This window comes from Biomphalaria glabrata, chromosome 7 (assembly GCF_947242115.1).
Source record: "Biomphalaria glabrata chromosome 7, xgBioGlab47.1, whole genome shotgun sequence".
Taxonomy (NCBI): domain Eukaryota; kingdom Metazoa; phylum Mollusca; class Gastropoda; family Planorbidae; genus Biomphalaria; species Biomphalaria glabrata.
Genome location: NC_074717.1, coordinates 29161008 through 29188942, shown reverse-complemented (window position 1 = coordinate 29188942; position 27935 = coordinate 29161008). Strand labels below are relative to the sequence as shown.

At 35.2% G+C, this 27935-nt stretch overlaps 1 protein-coding gene and 1 non-coding gene across 2 annotated transcripts; one reads left to right on the top strand and one right to left on the bottom strand.

The window, feature by feature from the left end:
- Positions 1-470: 470 nt before the first annotated feature.
- Positions 471-24919, bottom strand: LOC106070779 (chymotrypsin-like elastase family member 2A). The gene is made up of 8 exons (XM_056035475.1): positions 24774-24919; positions 23610-23768; positions 22951-23124; positions 14584-14761; positions 12829-12953; positions 6053-6211; positions 5124-5272; positions 471-2370 (listed from the first exon to the last, which is right to left on the bottom strand). Exons 1-8 carry the CDS (start codon positions 24868-24870, stop codon positions 2224-2226), a joined length of 1188 nt encoding a protein of 395 aa, XP_055891450.1. The 5' UTR covers positions 24871-24919; the 3' UTR covers positions 471-2223.
- Positions 7476-7547, top strand: Trnad-guc (transfer RNA aspartic acid (anticodon GUC)). The gene has a single exon. It is a non-coding gene; the product is annotated as a tRNA-Asp (tRNA).
- Positions 24920-27935: the final 3016 nt, after the last annotated feature.

Below are 27935 nucleotides of genomic sequence, written 5' to 3'. Positions count from 1 at the left end.
GCTGATATTTTGCACAACTATTGTTAATTAATTATTTTGTTTGGTATCTTGAGCAAAGAAAAGAAATTGTACTTGACTGAAGTGGTGGTATAAACTGAATTAGTCCCCTTTATATGTTTCCACTTTAAAGTAGGTTTGAAACAAACAATGCGTAACTTCTATAGTCATATGTCATAAGGAGGTGTGAGCCATGACTATGACTGATCCAAAATAATTGATACAATTACATTTCGTATAAGCTTTGTTTTTATTTTTTTAAAGTAATTTTTATGTTTTTCTAGTTACAAATCTAGCCTTTTATTTTTTACAAAGCTTATATCAACTCACTCGTCAGTCTGTCTGTCTGGTAAAAAGTATGTACATGTTATTTTTCCCACACCCATTCTTGAATCAAGCTGCAACTTCGCACAATTATTCATTGGCATAGACAGACATAAATAAAAAAAAATTAACCAATTAGACTATTGTAATTCATTAATTCATTCATTATTTTGTTTAATAGCAACAAGGAAACTATTACTTCAGTATTCACAGATATGGCTTAATTTGTTGGGTTAGTCCCCTTGAATAATTGTTTGCGCTGTTTCTTCCTCACCCTCACGAATTCCCTAATTTGGTTTAAACTTCAAACAATTATTTATTGTACCCATTACTTTCAAGTTTATGTATTACATTTGAGTAGGCCTATTTGCATGCATTATATTTGAATAAAAATGCAGGAACATATTGGTATGTGCAAAGCCCAAATAAAAACTTCAGGAGTCATGTAAATACCAGTTTAAACTGGATTTTGTAAAAAGTCAATATATTTACGGTCCTCAAACCTTTGCAAATTCATAATGTGCTTATTATTACATCTAGTATGCCGCCTATAAATTCACAATGTTCCTATTATTAGATATAGTATGCCGCCTATAAATTCACAATGTGTCTATTATTAGATCTAGTATGCCGCCTATAAATTCACAATGTTCCTATTATTAGATATAGTATGCCGCCTATAAATTCACAATGTGTCTATTATTAGATCTAGTATACCGCCTAAAAATAAGGGGGGGGGGGGTTCGCGCATGAAAATCTCTCAGGAAACTTTCAAAACAATATCATCACTTTCGGCCTTGGTGGTCCACCCAGGCAGGTTTCAATATTTTCAGAAAGAATATCAGAATGAAATTCTATCAAAGGCTAATGACAGAGAAGAATGGAGAAAGAAGGTTGACATCTTGTGTGGTGCCCCAACGATCCAGCAGACTAAAGGATAGGTGAAGGTGAAGTTAGATGTGAACCTGGCCTAACTGATGTCGTATAATGATTTATCTAATTGGTCTAACTGTTTTGTAAAGGGTCAATCTCTTATTCAAAGCCTCAAGAGAAAAAAAACATTTCCGTAAAAAAAAAGAATTCCTTTAGTTAAGAGTTTCGTCTATGTATGAAGCATACCGCAGTTCACAAGATAATATGAAAAACTACTTATTGTTGTTTTACATTATGTTCCACTTATATGCATATTAAATAGATTTTTGTCTCTTTAAAAATAACATGAAACATTTTTTGTAGCATAAATGTAGTAGTTAGTATGACAATAAAACAAAAAATTTGGCAAAATGTCTGTATTTGTTGGGTAAATAGTCAGCTCCCTTGTTTGTTACTATTAATTGTGAATAGTTGTAAAAATGGTGTACTTTTATGAAATAACTGCTTGCATACTTGATTTTAGAAATTAGATTTTTCGTTTTCATAAAAGAAAAAAATAGCCGTTGTATCAAATTTTGAATGGTCTAAAATATTATGATGTCGGATTTTCCCTATCTTTTGTAGTTTACGAGATCTAAACGGGATGGACAGACGGACAGACAAACCACACAAAACTAATAGCGTCTTTTCCCCTATCGGTGGCCACTAAAAAAGTGCTCAGATACAGCCAACAAATATCATCATTAAAAGTGTGCTTAAGCATCTAACAAATTTTATTAGTAATAAATGTGTGCTTCAGCACTAGATAAATGTCATCACTGAAACTGTGCTTAGATACTTAAACAAATATGGTAATAAAAGTGTGCTTAAATACTTAACAAATATCATCATGGATTGTGTACATAAACTTGAAACATATTTATCATTTTTTATATTGAGGCAGTTGAGCTATTCTAGGTACCCGTAAGGGGAGATAATACAAATGTACTATACAATATACAAAATACATTGTGATTTTTTCCCAGTTTTCTATAATCGGTTCAAAACAGCAGAAGTGTAATTGTCTACTCTTGTATAGACGGCTGGAAGACTGCCACAGGTATACTCAGAAACTAGACCAAGCAAAGTGAAGCGGCTATTTGCATCACGGCAAGTCAGAGCTCCACCATCATCAAACTGAAAAAGAAAAACACAAATGTGTTTAGCTTTCTACAAAATAAATAAATTATTAAATAACAAAATATTAAATATTTTAAATAAATTCTAATTATTCCAATTTTCTTTGAAAATATAAACGAAATTCGTACATAAGAAATTATTTTGAAAACTAGAACAAATAAAATATAACAGCGGCCGAGGGATTCCCACGGGTTCTTTCCAAAAGCGCTACTCATTTCTGGCATTACATTTTCGCGGGTTGTTTGTAATTTTTGTTTTGAGTCCAATGGCCCGCTCTGTGAGTAGATCTATTACTGGTAATTTAAAAAAAACATTTTCATTAGTGGGGGGGGGGGGGGGGGTTAGTTCCTCTCATATGGAGGGGGAGAGCGCAACGTCCTGACAAAAGTGGTGTTATGGAGTGTGTTATGGAGTGTGTGTGTTTCCTAAGCGTTGGTGAGAAGAGGTTAAGTGATTGATTGGTTGTTACACAGTGACGATGAAATCAATTTACCTAGTACAAATGTGAGACGATCTTAAGGCATGAAAGAATAAAGACTTTATCTTTTTTGAGAGCTAGATTGTATTTAAATATCAGTTTGTTTCATTACTCTTAGATCTATATTTCATCTCAAGTTAAATCGTGAATAATAACAATTATAAATTGAGTTTGTTGAAGTTATTCAAAGTTTATTTATTAAAAAGTATAAAACGCCTTCATCGGATCAGTTGTACTAGCTGTTTGGAGCTACAAGCCAACAAACGACCAACAACAAGGAGGGGGGGACGGCAAAAAAGGTTCAGACCCGTTGCCGACTTGAGCGGAAACCTGCCGCATCTTCAATTCTATCTCCAGGAATAACTTTTTACAACACTTAAAAATGATGTAGGCAATGTCCGAAACAAAAACAACACAACAACGTTTTAGTGAACTTTCATGACGTCACTTTGGAGTCTATACACAGTGTTCAATTAATATGAAGGAAAAATAAAACCTACAAAATTATGACCAAGTTTCTTTTCTTTTTTATTATATTCTTTAAAAACTCAAGGGCCTCACTGTCGAGGCCTACATCGCTCCTCTGGGCTCTAACTTCTATTGTGGGCTTAAACGAAAATGTCAGCTAGGGAGTCTCCACCCGGGTATGTGAGAAACACTGCCTTACCTTTTTTTTTACTTACAAGTCATTGTTTAAGTGACTTGTACTTAGGATTATTTACTTTCTTTAAACTCAAGAAAAATATTCAGCGCTAAGTTGATTCATTTTTTGGATAAATTTATAGGCACCTCTGAATCCGTGTATGTCAGATGATTATTATTATAGCTTTTATGTAGCGCTACTTTCATGCTTATAGCATGCTCAGGGCGCTTTTGGTCCAATCTCATTTGTGGACCAGTGTGGGGGAGGGGGTATCTAGGAGTTGGTTTTCCGTGCTGCCTTTAGGCGCTCAGTAAACACAACTCTGCCCGAGTCGGGTGTCGAACCTCGAGCCCCCTTCTAGGTAGCAAAGCCAAGCCAAGTTCAAGCGCACTTGGCCTCTCGACCAATGCACATCTCTCCAAAATTCATCCTCGCAAATACAAGAGCTAGTAGTCAGAGCGAGATAAGATTTTTAAAGTTTATCAAAAAAAAACAACATCAAGATGTTAGAGTTCTGTGAGTACGTATATCCGAAATTGTTCCTAGTGCAAGATTCATGATTCATAGTTGTACTTGAGGGGTACAACAACAGTGCGAATATAAAGGGAAAAATAAAATGGCCTATAAAAATAGATTCTAATCCAATGCCACTTTTGGAACAGTGTCCAGCTCAGTCTTAATGAATTTTTTTTCTAGAAAAAAAAAAAGGGGGGGGGGCGGCATTTTAAAATTTCGCACGCAGGCGGCCACAACCCTGGCGGCGGCCCTGCATGTTTGTATCTTTCAGATTTTTCGCTGTAGATTTTTCTACCTTCTGCTCATCCAATCCAAACGCGGGGGATCAAAGGTTGGCGAGGTACTAGAAGACCTTGCTCTCCCTGCTCTTGGCTTGTCACTGCGTGCGACTTTCTCATGATTGGTATGCTAAAGACAAAGGGTTTGTGCCATCGTTGCCAATAGAAACCAATGACATGAAAGATCGAATAACATCTGCAATCAACACAGCGGACGGTGAAATCCTGAAGTGCATTTGGCAGAAATTTTTATATCTGCTTGATGGTATCCGTGCCGCTGGTGGTGGTCACTGGTCACATAGAGTACTTGAAAAGCATGAAATAAAAACTTGAACACTTGTGGCCAGCTAGGTATCGTTAAATCTTTCTTTCTATTTTTAAATATAGTGTATTGTTTTTAGCGCATTCTTTTTTTAATCCCCCTTTATTTTCAGTATTTGAACTTTTTCATTTCTTTCTGCGCCTTTGTGTCTGTCTTGTATTTTAATTTGATGCTTCAGCCAGCCTCTAATGGAGATTTCCTTTCTTCCTCGATAGTCACAACATGGGACTGTAAGCCTAATTTATATTCATTGTTTAGTTTGTTTCTTTAATTGTAACTGGTGAAGGTTTCGTGGTCCAAATGCTCTTTTTTTTTCTGGTCCAGCATGTTCATTGGATTTCTTTATACTATATCTTTGCAACAGTAAATCTTCATGTATTGACAAGATTGAATACCAAAACATACTTTTTTACCTGTTACTACAAGACACTATTCAAAAGAATCGATTTCGGCTCAATGATTCAACAATCCATTCATCCATCCATCAATCAATCGCTACATCAAGTCACCCACCAGACAAGCATCGGTCCTTGTTGCTGACGTATCCGTGCAGATCATATCTGATGGAACATGAGTGACGTTCCCGCCAAGTGAATTCAGTATTGTGTTGCAGGTACTCAGGTTCATCAACTGCACTGGAGCAGATCTAAGCTGGGAACTTACTATGGGAAAGAACGATTATTTTTACATGTATTTAAAGATTAAAATGATCAAACCTTATTATGTATTAGGGATTGTCACACTAAAACTCTGCTCGATTACACTTTTCTTATAAGTACAGAACGTTACTTCAACAAAGAAGATAATTATGTCCTACTTTGGTGTTGAAGATCCAGTTGAAGTAGCCTACTATAAGCCACACAACAGTAAGATAAAGAAAAAAGCGGTGGTGGCGATATATGAAACAACATAAGAAATGACAAGAAGCTGGGAGAGATTGTCAAATAGACACAACTAACAATGTCAAGGACGCTATAGTCTAAGATCAAGGTTGCCAACAATAATAATTTAAGAATTCCTTTGAGCTACAATCGAGCTTAGAGATTTGATTCTAGAAAGTGCTGAACAGTGTAGCCCTACAAACATTTCTATATGCTTTATTAACATTCTTAGCTCATATTTTCGGACTTTTAATGGATTCGCCTTCATGCTAGAAAATTTTAAAATGCTCACTTTCCCGTATTTCTGCATATTAGTAAATTATTTTGTTTTCTTTGCAAATTAACTACATCAGGTCTCGAAGATTCCTATATATAGTCGATAACTATAACTAGCCTTTTGCTACATAATATAGAAAGTTTTGAAAAACTGTGAATTTTTAAAGGTTTACGCTTTTTATTACTGTAAAATCAAATTTCTACGGTCTTTGTCTTGTTAGAAATTTTACTGGTGAATATGGGTGCCAAGGAAGGAAGGATTATGAAACAACTCTATGAACTGACCTCGTCCACTTTCGTCCACACCCCAGCCAGCCACAAAGCATTGAGAGTTGGGATTGTTGTCTGGAAGAATAGGGATTCTGGGATCAGGCAAACAGGCGGGTTGTTTAGTCGTAGTGAAACGAATTTTCCTGGCCAACTTGACAATAGCAAAGTCGTTTCCTGGTGAAAGAATAGCACATATTACATATAGATCTAGAGCAGTGTTTTCCAAACTGTGTTCCGCTGAACCCTAGTGTTCCACCAGGCCTAAAGAGGTGTGTCCACGAACTATTAGAATAATTAACTAGTAGGCCAACACGTGAAGTAATCTCACTTTTAAAATATAAGCAAAGTGTTCCGCTAAATATTCTGAATGTGCAAAATGTTCCGTTAATTAAAGAAAAAGTTTGGGAAACACTGATCTAGAGTGTGTAGTCTATAATTGTGTCCACTTTGTGAATAGCCATGACCATTAATTTCATTTGTGTCTGTAACTGGATCTGCATCATAATAGGCCGATTTGACCAATTGCTACTAATTGGGCCCGCTTATCACTATCGGTGATGGCCATTGTTTCGGGCTTTTAAAGATGTAGGACTTAAAGGGTTAACATATTTTATGTATCGTACGTTTAACCCTCTGTCGTCTATTCCATTTGAGTTGCTTCCTATGCATGTTGTAGGCCTATACTAAATGTTGATATAATAATCGAATTATTTTTTAGACATAGTTATCAAAAAATCAGAAGAGGGGTCTCTTAACTTCACTCTTAAGAATAGCTACGCCGCAGCATTATGACAAGCTCAGGCCTATATTTTTCAAAACACTTGGAGATTCGTAACACGCATTAGTAGGCTATAGCCTATATAAGCATTGGTTTAATTTTTTAAAAATATATTAAAAATATAACAATATACTATTTCCTTTCAGTTTTTTGGCTTGCTCCCCCCTAAAAGAGTGCCCATCACTGGTAAACCAGCCAGCTTACCGAGCTATCTGTAGGCTACTGCATGTTAATTATAGTGACTTAAACTTTGCAAAGTCGTTGTTTTTTTTTCTGGCTGATTCAGGCAACCCATTGCATGAAAAGGTTGTGCGCACCCACTATATAATATACATTATAATTCAAATTGAGTTATTAAATTCAAATTAGAAGGTATAACATGATAGTTGAGGTAGGACAACATTTATTAATTTATTATTTAGGCCTGTTATACTTTGTGTTGTTCCTGAGGGGGAGAATATAAAATGCCTTGTACCAGCAATGCTCGCTCCGCTGTATGGGAGAACCTTGTGCATCGTTGATTGCAACTCTTTCGGGTCATACTTTTTGTTTGTTTATTTTTATAGCAGCGGTGTTTCCATTTTGATCTCTTTATAACATAAGTACCTTTGTTTTACACAAATAGACATTTGTACCTTTGTTTTCACACATATAGACATCTCCTCGGTAGTATAGTGGTAAGTATCCCCGCCTGTCACGCGGGAGACCGGGGTTCGATTCCCCGCCGGGGAGAGTATATTTTTTTTGTTTTCATTTTAAACCACTTTAAAAAAAAAACAACTATTGAACAACTTTTTTTTTCTTCAAAATTCTTTTTTTTCGCTTTTTTTAAATCTCGAAAATTGTCGATTGTGAAAGTCGAACTATTCTTAATTATATATATATATAGATTATTGTTCTCTCTTCATAGTAGATCTCGTTAAATCTATTTCCTAGTACCAGTAATGTACGGAAAGAAATATTCAAAACTTGAGAGCAAATACTACCAGGAAATAGCTGGGTATCACATACCAGGAAATAGCTGGGCATCACATACCAGGAAATAGCTGGGCATCACATACCAGGAAATAGCTGGGCATCACATACCAGGAAATAGCTGGGCATCACATACCAGGAAATAGCTGGGCATCACATACCAGGAAATAGCTGGGCATCACATACCAGGAAATAGCTGGGCATCACATACCAGGAAATAGCTGGGCATCACATACCAGGAAATAGCTGGGCATCACATACCAGGAAATAGCTGGGCATCACATACCAGGAAATACCTGGGCATCACATACCAGGAAATAGCTGGGCATCACATACCAGTAAATAGCTGGGCATCACATACCAGGAAATAGCTGGGCATCACATACCAGGAAATAGCTGGGTATCACATACCAGGAAATAGCTGGGTATCACATACCAGGAAACAGCTGGGCATCACATACCAGGAAATAGCTGGGTATCACATACCAGGAAATAGCTGGGTATCACATACCAGGAAATAGCTGGGTATCACATACCAGGAAATAGCTGCGTCTCACATACCAGGAAATAGCTGGGTATCACATACCAGGAAAAGGAGACACTCAGTTACAGTCAACATTCTGACTGACAAAAAAAAAAAGGAAGAACTCAAAACTGTAAAGAGACGAAAGCTGAGCTGGTTCGGTCATATTGTATTTGATTTGATTTGTTGATTTGAGGCACATCGGCACAATTTAGGCCATGTCGTGCCTGCAGTCCCTTAAGGACTACTCTCTCTCTAAACAACAAGGGCCAGATTCTATACAGTCATATAATTAAAATTAAGGTCTATTCACAGTTAAAATAGTAAAGGTAGTAAAAATTTAAATATTTGGTAAAAATCTAATGTAAATAGTGCATGTTCACAAATTCAGAAATCAGATCTTCGTAGATAGCCCCACTTCCCGAATAAAGCCCAGTACCTTCCCAGGGTCGACATTATTAAATAGTGTTTTTAGATTAGTGGCTCTAAAATGTTTCGCCCTGACATCCTGGTATCTGGGGCAATCAACGAGGATATGTTCCACGGTGAGGCGAGAGTCACAGTACTCGCAAAGTGGGGGCTCCTCTCTCTTCAGTACAAAAGAGTGCGTGATGTAGGTGTGGCCAATCCTAAGTCTGGACATGGTTGGGTCATATTGTAAGACATATCTCATTGTCAAAAGTCATCCTTCAAGGTACAGTGGAGAGAGCACGAAGGTCGTTCAAAGAAAAACTGGCTGGACAATGCAAAAGAATGGACCGTCCACTTTCTTGATATCCTGCTAAGAACAGCTGCTAACCGGGAAAAGTGGACTCACAGCACCACTAGGACGAAAGTCAATGGAAATATCAAAGTGGGTGAATTTCCTGAAGCCTGAGGCAAGAATCAGTGCTCAAGTTATCACATCGTTTGTTTGTTTTTCTTCACTTTAATTTATGTCAGTAAACTTGTTGACAACAATCACTTTGAATACTACTATCATGGTACTTAGGAACCTATTTAATTAAGGTCTTAGTCTCGTCTACTATATTCAACAGCCTCGATTTCTTAACGTTCACATTGTGTGTAAAGTAGATTTATGTCTGATTAACGGATTACAACTTGATCTATGCCGATAACTAAGACTGACTGACTGTTACAAAGGAATTGGCTGGTTACTATGACTTTATATTATATAACGTTCAAACTGAGGACCTAATGTCCAAAGTATCAAGTTAAATCTGATGACCTAATGTCCAAAGTATCAAGTTAAATCTGATGACCTAATGTCCAAAGCATCAAGTTAAATCTGATGACCTAATGTCCAAAGACTCAAAAAAAACAAAGATTTACTGCTGCCGGGGTAAACGACTGTATAGAAAATACGAAAAACATGCATATATGTAACCCTGCCGGACCAAGTAAAACAAAGGACGTTTGGGCCACGAGGCCTTCATCAGCTACAAAACAAACAAAAAATGAAAAAACAATTAACACAAAATAGTCTTAAGTAATCTTATCTGTCCGATGTTGTTCTCTATCGAGGCAGAAAAGAAATGAGCTACGCTGGTGTAAAAGCGCGGGAAAACGGAAGGGGGCGGAGATGTCAGGCAAAGATGAATGGGAAAGGGGAGACCGTAGTGTTAGTGCCCATCGCGCAGATCGAAAACAAACTTATTTACATGTCAGGCACCCTCCAACCTAACGGGATCAACAACCAGCACACTTTTATTTAATACGCGATGGGCGGACGAATTTTAGTATATAATTCTCACAATTTGTATACAAATTTATTACTTATGTTAATAATATATACTAATTATTTATATTTCAACCTATTTTTTTATTTTTTCGCCCCCTCCTCTAGTATGTTGACCGATTTGGTGGGGTCGGGAGGGGGCAATGGTATCAATCCCGCCCCCCCCCATACACTTTCGAGTGGGGGGGGGCGGTCCAATTTATTTGTAGAAATCACAGCTTGCTAACAGAATCAATTAAATATCTATATGATTAAAACTTGTTATTGATATTTTAACCGATCTTTATATTATGTCGTTCCCTGTTTACCGTTTGGGGTGGGGGGGGGGGGCGAATACCTCTACTGCCCTTCCCACCTAAACCATTTGAGTGGGGGGGGCGGTCCTACTTTTATGGAGAAATCATAGTTTGTGAACAAAATTAGTTGAATTAATCTATAAATTTTATATTATGTCGCTCCCTTTCTGGTATCTTGGTCGATTCGGTGGGGTTGGGGGGAGGGCGATTGCATGTACTGCCCTTCCCACTCTAGCCCTCTGAGTGGGGAAGGGGGGCGGTCCTATTTTTATGAAGAATCATAGTTTGTGAACAAAGTTAGTTGAATATCTATATAATATAAACTACGTATTGATATGTGAACCCATTGTATATTATGTCGTACCATACTCTAATCTCAAATTTTATCATTAGTAAATTTAAATGAAAAAAGGTTGCACCAGGTGGGAAGGGCGATATATGCAATTGCATTTCCCCCATCAGACAAACCAATACTTTTTCTTTTAGTATTCTAGTTTAGAAATTACAAAATGTAAAAAATCTGCCACTAATATAATTTATATATACTATAAATTAAATATCGAGTCGCCCTACTTTTTTTTTTATTCTTTAATGCCAAATGCAATCTTTAGCAGAAATTATTAAAGGAGCGAGGATTAATCGTTTTCATTCTACTGCCCCTCCCATTTCCAGAGTTTATGTAATTTCACATGAATTTATCATAATTATTTTTAAGAAAGACTTTGCATTGGAAAAGTTCGAATTCAAACGAAATTTTTCAGTATAAGAATCATGATTGAGATGAGTTCTAAACCGAAAAAAATACATTTATAGTCGCCTTTTCCCAACCTTTACTCAATCTGATATTTTTCTAGTTAAATAAATTTGGGTCTATAACTCACAACTTATACTACAATGTTATTGAATATTATCTATCGAATAATTTTTTTTCGGCGTCGATCCTCAAAGCCAAAATCTAAATATGTGGGGTATCTTATTTTTTCAAGGAACAAATCGGTTTTATTTGCAATGTATTAAGGGCCTATAAATTCATATTAGAATATCTATCAAGTACAATATTATTCAAAAGGTCCTTTTTTTTAATAGTATGAATAATGAGCTTTAGGTCAGGAGAATGCGTTTCTGCAGTGAAAAATGCCAGAAAACGCTTTTGGCGTCGGGGCTTCGCCCCGAACTCCATTGATGAATAATGAGCTGTAGATGTCAGGAAAATGCTTTTCTGCAGTGAAGAATGCAAGAAAACGCTTTTGTCCTTTCGGGCTTCGCCCCGAACTCCATTGATGAATAATGAGCTGTAGATGTCAGGAAAATGCGTTTCTGCAGTGAAGAATGCAAGAAAACCTTTTTGTCGTCGGGGCTTCGCCCCGAACTCCATTGATGAATAATAAGCGTAGATGTCAGGAGAATGCGTTTCTGCAGTAAAGAATACAAGAAAATGCTTTTAGCGTCGGGGCTTCGCCCCGAACTCCATTGATGAATAATAAGCGTAGATGTCAGGAGAATGCGTTTCTGTAGTGAAGAATAGAAGAAAATGCTTTTGTCGTCGGGGCTTCGCCCCGAACTTCATTAATGAATAATGAGCTGTAGATGTCAGGAGAATGCGTTTCTGCAGTGAAGAATGCAAGAAAACGCTTTTGTTGTCGGGCTTTGCCCCAAACCCCACTAGGGAACCTTATAGCGTTGCCCCACTTTTTCGCCGAAGGTTGAGAAATGCTGCTTTTTAAAATTCTCATATATATATATATATATATATATATATATATATATATATATATATATATATATATATATATATATATATATATATATATATATGTGTGTGTGTGTTCTGTACACACGTTTATGCATAGGGTTAGGGTTTACTGGGCGTTAGGGTTAGGGTTTGGAAAAAAAATCGCCCCCCCCCACTCTAAAGTTCTGGATCCGCTAGTGCATTATACACTATATCCTCGAGTACAAACCATGAAAACATTATATACATTATACACTATATCATCGAGTACAAACCATGAAAACATTGTATACATTATACATTATACACTATATTGTTTCCCCTTTAGGTCATCTGTTTCTATGACCAACGGTTAACGAGCGTGTTGTCAGTCATGTGGCCAGCACAACGACCAACCGTATTTACTTTCCCAAACTTAAGTCCGGCCAACCCATTAGAGTTGGGTGGACTCAGGGATGCCCTAAAAAATTCGAAACTCAAAATCCCAGTCATCATCGATTATCATCATTATAATTCATAGTCAATATTTAATTCCCGTTAGAAGGTATAACATGATACTTGAAACGTATACACTGAACAGACTGATGTTTTCTACTGGAAACCAAATACAATCTCTTCCCTTAGATTATATCTCTTCCGTGTAGAAACTCGAAACTTCTAGAATGACATGTGTAAATACACTTACTGTTTACAGTTCTCTTGGTACCTTGACGTCGTACACCACGTGACAATGATCCACCAGTACTTACCTCGTGTGCCTGGTACGTAGTTTCGGCTGATCTCAAGGCCACTGACCGGCACCAGTTCTTCTCCTGGATCCACTCTGCCAATGTCATGGTCACCCACTATGACGTCCATTTGATTGGCAGCAAATCTATTAAGTTTAGTTTGTATTTTGTTAAGACATCAAACAAGTTGTTCATAAAATGTAAATGGGTAAAGTTATTGTTGTTGTTTGTTTTCTACTATAAGTCGGTAGAACAAGGGAAATAAATTTATTTTCTTGTTTGGGAAAATGTGCTAATATAATTGAATCAAAGTTGCACATGTAAAGAAAAAAAAATCGGATCAAAAACTATTATATATACAAATACATATAAGTCTGCAGACAGACAACATCCGTAAAAGAACAGGATAGAACGAATAAAAAGAATGGACTGATTTGCCGAGACAGACTCCTCGTGTTATGACCTTGCCAAATTACCTCCCCACAATGGCCACATACACTAGTGTCCTGACTTGGATGTTGTGTGTTGTCTAACTAAAACACTACTTCACTTATTCTACTGCGCGAGTTCATACTAGCCAAGGGTTATTACAACTAACAATAATATATCGTGGATCAAGACAGATGAAGAATTTAGCTGGTATTTATTTACAGATGGGGATGATCGTCTCACTATCCATCGTTTACTTAACAGTCTCTAGCTATATCCTTCTCTCTATAGTCTCTAGCAATATCCTTCTCTCTATAGTCTCTAGCAATATCCTTCTCTCTATAGTCTCTAGCAATATCCTTCTCTCTATAGTCTCTAGCAATATTCTTCTCTCTATAGTCTCTAGCAATATTCTTCTTTCTATAGTCCCTAGCAATATCCTTCTTTCTATCAGCCCTAGCCATATTCTTTCGTGTACTCCTATTCTGCAACGTCATTCGTCTGTCTGACTACGTCACTACTTTTACCGTCGCTGAATATAAAGCACAATGTATTTATCTACAAAACTAACATAATCTCTAAACTAAACTAGGTCACATACACCGTACAAAAGTACTAGTATATGTTATACAAATTAAGGCTTGTTTTCTGTTCACCAGTTCAGTGTAGAAATAAATTCTCTATGACTACGCTATTGTTTTATATATGAAGACTTTTTTCAATCTTACTTTGCCTTTCTTACTGTATAGCTAAGTCTTAAAACCTTAAGCGCTGGCTGTTTAAAGAACGAGCAATGGTGTAAAATAAAACAGAAATTACAATATAGAAGATAAGTATCATGAGGATCCTATTAGCCCCTGAAGGCCAAAGGTGAAAGGATATCCTAGTGCCAGCCTGCAGAAAAAACTAAACATCAACCCACTCGGGAAAATAAAAAAAAAAAGAAGCAGAAGAGATCACGCATGAGGCAGCAAACAAACGCAGTTGAGATCACGTTAGAACATCAAAACAAATGCTGTCGAGACCTGGTAAAAACAGCAAACAAAAACAGATGAGATCACGTAAGAACAGCAAACAAAAACAGATGAGATCACGTATAGACATCGGCATCAATAAACCACTTCCCTTGCCACTTTGCTAACGTACGACCTAACACACACAAAATTTACTAGTTCAGTTTAGCTAAAACAAAACAAATTGTTTTCTTTCAAGTGGAAGAACAAGAAAACGGTGACTCCATGAATGTGAAAATAACAGAAAAAGTGGACAATCTTTGACTTCATCATATCCACTGTCCAAACTCGAGTTCAATGAAACAGTCATTAATATATGGTCTTTTTGACCTACCCATTCACACAATGAGCCACAGTGACCACAGTGTCGTCATCCACGAGGACACCAGCGCAGATGTTCCTTGGGGACTGCCTGAAAACAAATCGAACCATCCAGGGCCAATCTGAGGGTCTGGAGACAGTTCCTCCCACAATACGAGGCGCCACAGCATTGTTGATGCCACACTCTAGATCTGGTTAAAAATAAAACAACAATAGATACAATTTTAAAGTTGTTATAAAGATTTATATTTTTTTAAGTTATGAAATGAAATGGTCACTAGAATGGTTCAACTGAATTGGAGATTTTCATATATGGCTGAAAAACTATAAATAGCAACGCTGTTTTGGTGTATCCGGTGTAAAAACTCAAGCTAGTGTTGATAAGCTAGTGTTGATAAGTTAAACTAAAGTTAGTGTTGATAAGTTAAACTAAAGTTAGTGTTGATAAGTTAAACTAAAGTTAGTGTTGATAAGTTAAACTAAAGTTAGTGTTGATAAGTTAAACTAAAGTTAGTGTTGATAAGTTAAACTCAAGCTAGTGTTGATAAGCTAGTGTTGATAAGTTAAACTAAAGTTAGTGTTGATAAGTTAAACTAAAGTTAGTGTTGATAAGCTAAACTCAAGCTAGTGTTGATAAGCTAAACTAAAGCTAGTGTTGATAAGTTAAACTAAAGTTAGTGTTGATAAGCTAAACTCAAGCTAGTGTTGATAAGCTAAACTAAAGCTAGTGTTGATAAGTTAAACTAAAGTTAGTGTTGATAAGCTAAACTAAAGTTAGTGTTGATAAGCTAAACTAAAGTTAGTGTTGATAAGCTAAACTAAAGTTAGTGTTGATAAGTTAAACTAAAGTTAGTGTTGATAAGTTAAACTAAAGTTAGTGTTGATAAGTTAAACTAAAGTTAGTGTTGATAAGTTAAACTAAAGTTAGTGTTGATAAGTTAAACTAAAGTTAGTGTTGATAAGTTAAACTAAAGTTAGTGTTGATAAGTTAAACTAAAGCTAGTGTTGATAAGTTAAACTAAAGTTAGTGTTGATAAGTTAAACTCAAGCTAGTGTTGATAAGCTAGTGTTGATAAGTTAAACTAAAGTTAGTGTTGATAAGTTAAACTAAAGTTAGTGTTGATAAGCTAAACTCAAGCTAGTGTTGATAAGCTAAACTAAAGCTAGTGTTGATAAGTTAAACTAAAGTTAGTGTTGATAAGCTAAACTAAAGTTAGTGTTGATAAGCTAAACTAAAGTTAGTGTTGATAAGTTAAACTAAAGTTAGTGTTGATAAGTTAAACTAAAGTTAGTGTTGATAAGTTAAACTAAAGTTAGTGTTGATAAGTTAAACTAAAGTTAGTGTTGATAAGTTAAACTAAAGTTAGTGTTGATAAGTTAAACTAAAGTTAGTGTTGATAAGTTAAACTAAAGTTAGTGTTGATAAGTTAAACTAAAGCTAGTGTTGATAAGTTAAACTAAAGTTAGTGTTGATAAGTTAAACTAAAGTTAGTGTTAATAAGCTAGTGTTGATAAGTTAAACTAAAGCTAGTGTTGATAAGCTAAACTAAAGCTAGTGTTGATAAGCTAAACTAAAGTTAGTGTTGATAAGCTAAACTAAAGCTAGTGTTGATAAGCTAAACTAAAGTTAGTGTTGATAAGCTAAACTAAAGTTAGTGTTGATAAGTTAAACTAAAGTTAGTGTTGATAAGTTAAACTAAAGTTAGTGTTGATAAGTTAAACTAAAGTTAGTGTTGATAAGTTAAACTCAAGCTAGTGTTGATAAGCTAGTGTTGATAAGTTAAACTAAAGTTTGTGTTGATAAGTTAAACTAAAGTTAGTGTTGATAAGCTAAACTCAAGCTAGTAATGATAAGCTAAACTAAAGCTAGTGTTGATAAGTTAAACTAAAGTTAGTGTTGATAAGCTAAGCTAAAGCTAGTGTTGATAAGCTTAACTAAAGCTAGTGTTGATAAGTTAAACTAAAGTTAGTGTTGATAAGCTAAACTAAAGTTAGTGTTGATAAGCTAAACTAAAGTTAGTGTTGATAAGTTAAACTAAAGTTAGTTTGATAAGTTAAACTAAAGTTAGTGTTGATAAGTTAAACTAAAGTTAGTGTTGATAAGTTAAACTTAAGTTAGTGTTGATAATTAAACTAAAGTTAGTGTTGATAAGTTAAACTAAAGTTAGTGTTGATAAGCTAAACTAAAGTTAGTGTTGATAAGTTAAACTAAAGTTAGTGTTGATAAGTTAAACTAAAGTTAGTGTTGATGAGTTAAACTAAAGCTAGTGTTGATAAGTTAAACTAAAGTTAGTGTTGATAAGTTAAACTAAAGTTAGTGTTGATAAGTTAAACTAAAGTTAGTGTTGATAAGCTAAACTAAAGTTAGTGTTGATAAGCTAAACTAAAGCTAGTGTTGATAAGTTAAACTAAAGTTAGTGTTGATAAGCTAAACTAAAGTTAGTGTTGATAAGCTAAACTAAAGTTAGTGTTGATAAGCTAAACTAAAGTTAGTGTTGATAAGCTAAACTAAAGTTAGAATTGTTAAGCTAAACTAAAGTTAGTGTTGATAAGGTAGTGTTGAAAAGGTAGTGTTGATAAGGTAGTGTTGATAAGCTAGTGTTGATAAGCTAAACTAAAGCTAGTGTTGATAAGTTAAACTAAAGTTAGTGTTGATAAGGTAGTGTTGATAAGGTAGTGTTGATAAGCTAAACTAAAGTTAGTGTTGATAAGTTAAACTAAAGCTAGTGTTGATAAGCTAAACTAAAGTTAGTGTTGATAAGTTAAACTAAAGTTAGTGTTGATAAGCTAAACTAAAGCTAGTGTTGATAAGCTAAACTAAAGTTAGTGTTGATAAGCTAAACTAAAGTTAGTGTTGATAAGGTAGTGTTGATAAGGTAGTGTTGATAAGCTAGTGTTGATAAGCTAAACTAAAGCTAGTGTTGATAAGCTAAACTAAAGTTAGTGTTGATAAGCTAAACTAAAGCTAGTGTTGATAAGCTAAACTAAAGTTAGTGTTGATAAGCTAAACTAAAGTTAGTGTTGATAAGCTAAACTCAAGCTAGTGTTGATAAGCTAAACTCAAGCTAGTGTTGATAAGCTAAACTAAAGTTAGTGTTGATAAGCTAAACTCAAGCTAGTGTTGATAAGCTAAACTCAAGCTAGTGTTGATAAGCTAAACTAAAGTTAGTGTTGATAAGCTAAACTCAAGCTAGTGTTGATAAGTTAAACTCAAGCTAGTGTTGATAAGCTAAACTAAAGTTAGTGTTGATAAGCTAAACTTAAGCTAGTGTTGATAAGCTAAACTCAAGCTAGTGTTGATAAGCTAAACTAAAGTTAGTGTTGATAAGCTAAACTCAAGCTAGTGTTGATAAGCTAAACTAAAGCTAGTGTTGAGAAGCTAAACTAAAGCTAGTGTTGATAAGCTAAACTAAAGTTAGTGTTGATAAGCTAAACTAAAGTTAGTGTTGATAAGCTAAACTAAAGTTAGTGTTGATAAGCTAAACTCAAGCTAGTGTTGATAAGCTAAACTAAAGCTAGTTTTGAGAAGCTAAACTAAAGCTAGTGTTGATAAGCTAAACTAAAGTTAGTGTTGATAAGCTAAACTAAAGTTAGTGTTGATAAGCTAAACTAAAGTTAGTGTTGATAAGCTAAACTCAAGCTAGTGTTGATAAGCTAAACTAAAGCTAGTGTTGATAAGCTAAACTAAAGTTAGTGTTGATAAGCTAAACTAAAGTTAGTGTTGATAAGCTAAACTCAAGCTAGTGTTGATAAGCTAAACTAAAGGTAGTGTTGATAAGCTAAACTCAAGCTAGTGTTGATAAGCTAAACTAAGGTTAGTGTTGATAAGCTAAACTCAAGCTAGTGTTGATAAGCTAAACTAAAGCTAGTGTTGAGAAGCTAAACTAAAGCTAGTGTTGATAAGCTAAACTAAAGTTAGTGTTGATAAGCTAAACTAAAGTTAGTGTTGATAAGCTAAACTAAAGTTAGTGTTGATAAGCTAAACTCAAGCTAGTGTTGATAAGCTAAACTAAAGTTAGTGTTGATAAGCTAAACTAAAGTTAGTGTTGATAAGTTAAACTAAAGTTAGTGTTGATAAGTTAAACTAAAGTTAGTGTTGATAAGTTAAACTAAAGCTAGTGTTGATAAGCTAAACTAAAGTTAGTGTTGATAAGCTAAACTAAAGTTAGTGTTGATAAGTTAAACTAAAGTTAGTGTTGATAAGCTAAACTAAAGTTAGTGTTGATAAGCTAAACTAAAGCTAGTGTTGATAAGCTAAACTAAAGTTAGTGTTGATAAGCTAAACTAAAGCTAGTGTTGATAAGCTAAACTAAAGCTAGTGTTGATAAGCTAAACTAAAGTTAGTGTTGATAAGCTAAACTAAAGTTAGTGTTGATAAGCTAATCTAAAGTTAGTGTTGATAAGCTAGGTTTCTAAAAAAGTTTAGGAAAATGTGTGTGCAAAATTGTAGAACTGCCGAAACAAATGTTCTAAGCTCTTACGTTTGTAGCACACACACACACACAATTTATTATGGTGAAAGCATTAGACTTTCACTCTCTCACCTTCATCTCATGTCAAAATAAATGGGCAACTAACTAGAATTTAAGTAGTAAAAGTAATACAGGAGATTCGATATGAGGATTCCCTGCCAGGCATTGAAACAGTATTAATCCTTTGTTTTGTAGTTGGCAACAGTGACGTTCAATGGAGAGTCCTTGACACTGTTTAGTTTATCGTGACCTCCAATAGTCATGAACTTAGATCTGTGGACTGCGTTGTGAGTGTATTCAGTGTAAGTATTTGTAATCGTGTTTGTATTCACTGTTAGTATTTGTAATCGTGTTTGTATTCACTGTTAGTATTTGTAATCGTGTTTGTGTTCACTGTTAGTGTTTGTAATCGTGTTTGTATTCAGTGTTAGTATATAATGTAATCAGTGAATTTAGAGTTAATATTTGTAGTCGTGTTTTTATAACGCACTCTAGTTTGTTGGTCGTCACCTGTGATGTTAATGTGTTACCGTTTTTGTCAAACGTAGTCGTGTGTTGTTTTTTAATTGAAATAAATGCTTCTCCTACAAGTTCAGAGCCGAAGATCTGATAGTAGTCATGAATTGGTATCGGTGCACGTTCTGAGAGACACGATCAAATACATACATTTGAATACAGACTTTGACGCGCCACTGATGAGGACAAGACGCGCCACTGATGAGGACAAGACGCGCCACTGATGAGGACAAGAATCACCAAGTAACAACAAGGGATGAAGACACTGTTGACATTACCTTTAGTTTGGACAGTTCTTGGCCACACATTAAAACAAAGCATGGCGCTGGAGTTATTATAGAAACTACCACTGTATTAGCTGTTGATTTTCATATGGTGGCAACAATTGCCTGGCGGCCTCTCAAATACAGATTTGAAGAAAAGCAAAGGAATAAATTGCCTTGTGTTGATTACCATATCTCAAATAGCTTAGGGCCTTATCAAGAATATATCCGGTCCTATAAAGAAAGGGAAGGCATGGCATGATGATTGGTACAAGAAACTGGTCTTACAATCATTCTGTTTCTTCTGACCTGATGGAGGTTAACGCTGCAAAAGTGTTGTGGCTATACTACTTTAGTAAGTGATGGAGACTGCATGACCTACAATGAACTTTAGTCTCTGGCACCGTACAGTGTCCCAATAAAAAATGCACAAACCATGTCAAAATGACACGGCACTGAGACATCTTGTGTCAAACGAAGTGAAATTTTAAAACGACTCTTGGTAGCCGAAAGGCTGGTAACTTAGCCCAGGAGACTATATTCTACTAAAAAAATCTGGTTAGTATTTTTATTTCTTCTATTCTGAAAGTGACTGATAATTTCTTCTCTATTGTTGCAGGTTAAAATCAATTTTCTCCAGCGCCATTACAAGAAAACAGTGTCCAGCAAATAAACGACCACAGAGGAGCTCCGCAAAAAACAAAATGACAAAATGCGAACTCTACAGATGAAAAGCCACAGCATGATGGTTGTCCCTTTTTGAAAACGTCTCTTGGTGTTTTTTTTTTTTTACAGTTTTGGCTCCCAACCCAACTCCATCCTCTTGTAAGGGTAAGTGCAGCAGCTTGATCTCACTGTTGATGACTAATTGATGCCGTTTTATGAGCGGCTGACAACAGACATCCTACCTGAGAGGTGTCAGACATGACGAAACATTCCAAGGAAAGCAAACATTCTAGAATATAGGCATGGTGCCCTAAACAAACTTTTTTTTTGAAAAAGGGGGGGGGGGGAAATCGTGTAGAAATAGGAACAACATTGACAGTCTCTTAGTTTAATTTTGGTAGCTTGGGCTTACAGTTATTCATGTCAGAAATTTATTGTTTCAAAATCTAAAAAAAGACAAAAGTTTAGAGGCAAAAAGAAAAAGAAAGAGACCAGAACTTATTATTGCTCAGCAAGAAAATCTCATTCATAAAGTTTTCATAGCAACGAGAGTGGGTCAATAGTAAAAGGGGGACATTAAACTATTCATATTTTATAGCATGTGAAACTGTATCGTTTTCTAAAATAACAAAGATATTTGTTAATAGTTGACTCTGTGTTAGAATAATTACAAGAAGATAATTACTTTTCATACCAATATACAAGTGACACGAGTTCGTGTGGAACTAAGTTATGTTTGTCGAAGAAGACTAATTCTTTCAAGTGCATATCTCGAATGTGTAAAAATACTTAGCACTAATTTATATCATGAGTATCTACATTCAACATCAAACAAATGTAGTTTTTCTGATATTCCATTTAAAAAAAAAAGACTTTTTTAAAAACTATTTTGAGGATATTTGTAAACGTTTACCTTGTTTCACAAAGTTTATACTTTTATAATTTTTTAACATCTTATCTTGTAGGTTCCAGACGTTGTTTTTTTTTTAAAAAAAGATATTTGACATGAGACTTTGGTATCGCTTTAAAAGAAGATACGTTTATATCGCTTAGACTGTTGAAATTTTTTTTTATTTGCTAGAATTTTTGTTTTTGCGTATTAAATGGGTTCGGTGAATAAATCAGTTATTTTTGTTTAGAAAAGGTCTAAAATATCATATTATGTTCCAATTTTAGACCTACATCTTGTATAGTTTGGTTCAATACTAAAAAAAAAGGTTTTGCAATGCAATATAAAACTAATAATTATAATACATTTTTATAAGCATGCGAAAAAAAGATTCTAAAATAAAATTCCTTTTTATTTTAATTTTGATCAATATATTTTGAACAAAGTGTTAGTATGAATAATTTTGGAAAGTTCCATTGGACTCTTGCAAGTATTGTTTTAAAAATAAATATATTGTTTCTTCAAAAATGTACACAAATGTATTTGAACTCGATTTTCTGCATCAAAGGCAACATGACTTTTACTATTAAACATTCAAAAACATAAATAGCTAAGTTTTTGTTTTTTTTTAATATGCATTTTAACTACCATTCCCCCTTAAATCAAAATGTATTGGTCATGTGTACCATACTATCTGAAATGCAATGTTGCAAGGCGACACCTATCAAACGTGGAGCGCTATGAGCAATGTAGGGAGTGTAGTCAATGTGTAGAGCATACGATAAACTACTGCACGCCAAACTAATTCCAGTTAAACTCTGCCACTGGAGGAAGCCAGAAAGGGGCCACTAGAGAGTAAGCCTGACGCAGCACAAATCTCCGTCACCTGAAAAAATGTTTCAACGCGCAAGCCACATTTCCAACTTCCATTTTCTTCTAGAGGCGAATATCGGGTTTCTCAGACCTCTTCGTGTTTATAGGAAATGAGGTTGTACTCATCTTCGACCTCGGAGGAGGAGCGTATAATTTTTTTTCTTCAGAACAGCATGTTCTCATTCATTTATCTGCATAAAATGAACTTGCATGCCCTCCCCAACACCCAATCTCATACCTTAGAGAACGTCCTAGTCAACTGAATAGAGCCGCCACTACACAAGACATAATGAGAAAATACAATTGAATATTTTTCTTTACCTTCCACGCACTGGAGCTTGACGTTTAAACAGTGATTGCTTTCATTCTGTTCGCAAACAAAAAATTGTGGAATTTTATTGTTTTACTTGAGAAAAGTGTCTTGTAGTGACAACAAATTTCCAATAAGGATCAATAACGCATCTTACTCTTAATCAATGAATAAAATTGGTGATAGGTTGGTTACTCAATAATTAAAATTGATGATAATCTACTCAATGATTAAGATAGCTATGTTACTAAAAGATTATGATTGTTAATAGTTTATCTGTGAATACGATTGCTGATAGATTACAAAAAGATGATGACAGCTAATAGGCTACTATGAGATTATGATTGCTGATAGTCATGATTGTGATAGGTTACTAAAAGCTGTTGCTCACTTCCTTGACGCTGAGTCACTGTTGAAGAACTCGTGTTGGTCACTGGTCCGGCTACGAGGACGTTTTTGGGAATGCAGCAGAAACCAACCCTCGTGTTGCACTCTGTGGTTGACGCGAAACGTTCTTCTGTCGAGTTACAGATCTGCCTGCACGTTCCACCATACGCACAACACGCTAGCAAATAGATAAAGATGGCCGTCACACAAAATAAAAGACTTTCCACTGTTACAGTTACATATGTAACTTTTTGTAAATAGTTAATTTATCAATTTGAAGCACACCTTGTATTTCAACTAGGTTTAAATTATTTCAATATTAAGTATTAGAGTAGATCAACAAGTAGGAAGAAACTCTGAGAACATGGCGGAATCTTGCAGAAATCTTTAGCCGTGGCGAACTTGACGGACATGAGTGTAAAAAAGGCCTAGATTGTGAAAGTAAAAATGATGCCTATATAGCTAAGTGAGGGTTGTAAGATCGCATTTTTAAAAGTCTGATTGCAAACACATAGTATCATCGTGGTTTACACAAATTAACAAAGAAACTCGGATTAGGCCCGATTTCTACCAAGTAACAACTATAGTATCAACAATTATATAGACTTTCTCACTAACACTGAAAACGTAAATAAAGGAAAAAAAACGCATCTATCAACTTACGTAAATTAGAAATGCACCGCACTAAGCGCCGACCAGCTGGCCGAGAAAAGATATCACAGTACGAGTTGCCAGGTAGGATTCTCTCGTTTCTAGCACAAGTCAAAACTCTGCATGAGCCGTAACGATACAACATCAATGGATCACATCGACTACTATTAGCTATCAAATGAAAGCAAAAAAATAAAAAATAAAATTACTTATGCCTCTATTTAAAGGTCCAGTAGATAGCTCTATAATCCAACTGAAAGTTCCAACTATGGACGTTCATTTAAAAAGATTGTTCCTTCCTACACCAACCAAAGTTTCAATCTAGACTAATGTTCCTGTTAAACTAGTTAGATATTTCATCTCGAATGTTGTTTGTGTATTAATTTCTTTACATGTCTCGGATGTTCCTTCAGATTCGAAGTTAATCTACTTCCTAGTCCAAACCTCCCGCAGGACTATGGGGGTGGGGGGATGGCATCGGATAGGACATGAACCAGGGACCATAGAGTTGTCCTAACGACAATCAAGCGCATGCCGCACAACCAGGCAGCCATAAGTCGGTGGTTTTGTTTTTAATAAAAAATGTATATACTTAAACCTATATATCCTACATAAAAAAATGTGCAGACTATGTCTTGATTAGATCTGTGTGCATATAGATCTAATCAAATTACTAAGAAAAAGCACAACTTTGCAAGACAAAACATTTTTTAAATTATTTTTTTAATGTAGATGAATAGAGCCTATTAGTGAGCTAAAATGAGTTTTTTAAAACAATATTCGTATTAATGAAATCTGTCGTTACATGTAGGCCTATTATCTATGATTTTCTCTTAACAAAGTTAGAAGAAAGTTAGAAAGAAAGTTGGATAAATCTAGTTGAATATTTCTATGTTTACATGATTATTTTAAAAAATAATTAAAACGCTGGTTGCTGTAAAAAAAAATTTATTTTAAAGTAAAAGATAGATACATTGATGTATATTGTCAACATACAACTTGGACCATAATATTGCAACTATTTAGCATTGGTATCGTTCTGTTGTGTTTATGACAAAGTCTTATAGTGGAAAAAAACAAACTATTTTCGGTACTGAAAAGAATCATAGTCCAAAAAGTCGTTATCTCTACTAGAAAGACGCTTATAAGTTAAATGACACCAAAATATAGCATTACGAAATGTGAAATTCTGTGCAGTTCCAGGCTCCATCAGACCGAGCAGTGTACAAAAGAATAGAAACACATATTGAAGTACGCGCTCAATTAGTTCCATTTCTTTTTCTTTTTTTTTTGTCTTCTAGTCTCCACTAGATGCTAAGATAAAAATCCGTGGCCGTTTAAAATCCAGCACAAACTAAAGTTGAGTCGTTACTAAAAGTGCACTTTGGTCCAAGTTTTACAGATGTTCTCAAATTATTCATTACCAACATTTTTGTTCTGTATTTTTATATACATTTTTTTTTTACATTCGAGTTTCTAGATGTGTATGTTACTTATTATGTAGTGTTGTAGATATACGCTAGCGCCATACAGTTTGATTTTATGGCCAAAAAAAACTTGGAAAATCATTTTGTCAATATTAAAACTTCATCAACCATTCTTTAGTTTATCGAACACGATCAATCAATTTGAAAAGGCAAATTATAAAATGTTTTTACTCCTCTTCATATTGTTTAATGAGCAGTGGCCAGGGGCGCAGGCGGGGTAGGGTTGTGACTGGTAAGGGGAACTACAAAGATACCGATCTGCCCCAAGACGTAGACTTTCCCGCGCTGTTAGGGCGGCAAGCTTTCTCTGCTGAGATCGCTCCCAGACGACTTCCACAGCTTCTTCATAGCTGGTCCCACAGATTTTAGATCTTCTAAGAAGTTGCGACGCCATGTAATACGGCCTTGTTTTCTCTTTTCGGCTTCCATTTCTGCCTGTGGCAAACGTGTTCCGTCTTGTCTACGGATATGTCCGACGAATCTGATACAACATTCGGTCCCCATTTGACTCAGGGGACGAGTGCCCATTCGGTTAAGGGCATGATCGAATTCTTTTAAAACTTGGGTCAGTTTACCGCATTTTAGTATGGTCCTTACGTTTCATGTGCCAATTAGGTTTTGCTTCAAAAGGCTTACCTCGCATCGGGCATTGGACGTCCTGTCGGATTTGGTTCAACGCCGTCATCGGGAATTGGCCGTCCTCGACACATATAAAATTATCTCTACTTTCAAAGTTTTCTGTTTCTGAAGTAATTGACGCTTTACAGGAAAGGGTCGATAGCCCCACCCCAAACCCTTCTTCTTTCTTATCCTGGCTTGGGACCGGCGATGCCGGAGTTATCTGCACAAAAATTATTCCCATAACGATTTGTTAAGTAGTAAGTCACTCAACCCCCCAACTTTTTTTTTTACCAAGATCCGTCCCGTCTGTGTGGAATTACGTTAATTCTGCAAGTTCCCATTCTCAAATCCAGTTACAAACTTTGCACGATTATTCATTGCCAATGACATCAAATGAATCAATAAAAAACACTAATTAGTTAGTTAATAAACTATTCGTAATTAATTATTTGTTTTATATAGAAAATTTTCTACTCTAAGTGGACATATAGGCCTTGTGTAGAGAATTGGAAAAGTTAACCCTAACACTAGCCTATAAAATCTTCTATTTCATAAGTACTTGGAGAGCTCACGTGGAAGCTTGAGTTCGACTTCTGACTGAGTAACTTTCTTGATTTCTGTACAAGACTTCGATTATTAAGTAGATATCGTGTATTTCTGTACAAGACTTCGATTATTAAGTAGATATCGTGTATTTCTGTACAAGACTTCGATTATTAAGTAGATATCGTGTATTTCTGTACAATCGATTATTAAGTAGATATCGTGTATTTCTGTACAATCGATTATTAAGTAGATATCGTGTATTTCTGTACAATCGATTATTAAGTAGATATCGTGTATTTCTGTACAATCGATTATTAAGTAGATATCGTGTAAGCTTCTTGTATGTTTGCATTTTTTCATCGATTTTGTTTTAATTGCTTTTTTTTTTATTCAATTCTCCTTACAAAACAACCAGAAATTCCCGATGCGCCATTGATTCTGAAACTTTTCTTGACTTCACAACCAAAATAGTAAGAACCACTGCTGTTTTTTTTTTTTTTGTAGTCAACCCTGTTCCTTCAGAGAGAAGAACTGTTTGTTTTAACTGTTAAAAAAATGCCCAACAAACAATGACTAAGTAAGCGTGACGGGAACAATACAGAAAACTAAATCTTTAGAAACTTCTGGGTCCTTTTAATTTCGCCTGTTTGTGTGTGTGTGTAACTGTTTTCATGTGTAAAACTGACGACAAGCGCGTGAGGTTGTGTAAAGAGAGAAACAAAACACATGACACCACGTGACCCCCAAGTGAAACAAACCACGTTCAAGTTGGTGCAAATGTTCTATTGAAGTTTGTGTCTAGGCTACAGCTTAGAGCGAAAATAGCTCTTACATTTTTTTTTACAAAAAGAAATAAATAAAAAAAGCTTATATTTACTCACTCCCTCACTCTGTCTGGTCCCATTTTGTGCATGTTATTTCTCCCACACCTATTCTTGGATTAAATGCTTAATTGTACCTAACAAAACATGAATCAATAAAAAAAATAATAACCAATTATTTAATTAATATTTAGTAATTAATTGCTTTGTTTGATATCGAAAAAGGGAAATGTAGCATACAATATTGTGATATATGGTTTGTAAGTATGGAATTTTCCCCCTTAAACAAGTTTTTTTATATCGTTTTGTTTTAATTAGTAAAATCACTAAATTTAGAGACACCTCAGGACAGAAAAATAAAAAGTAAAGTAGCAATGATACACATGACACTGAACTATAAGATACAAATAGAACAACAAAACCTAATAAAATACTCAGAAAGACACAAAGATACAGGCACATTTCTAATCCCATATACTAGGATAAATACGTTCAAGTGCTCCTTCTTCCATAGCGACATTAAACAATGGAATGGGTTGCCTCGATCAGCCAGGAAAATAAACGACTGAGAAGAGTTTAAGTCGCTGATTAATATTCATGAGAGATTAACACATCAAATGTGTAGGACGTAATTATCTTCTCTTTTGAAGTAACGTCTGTAATATATAAGATTAGTCGACCTGCGGCGTAGCATACGCCGCTATTTTGCAGGGCCGGCCTTAGGCCACTGCAACCTATGCGACTGCAGTTGGCCCCGCACTTTCATAGGCCCCACGCTAATCCTAGGTTTAAATTATTAAATTTAACCATTTTATAACAGATTTTCGGCGGCCTCCTGATTTACCAGGAGCTCCTGGAAATCT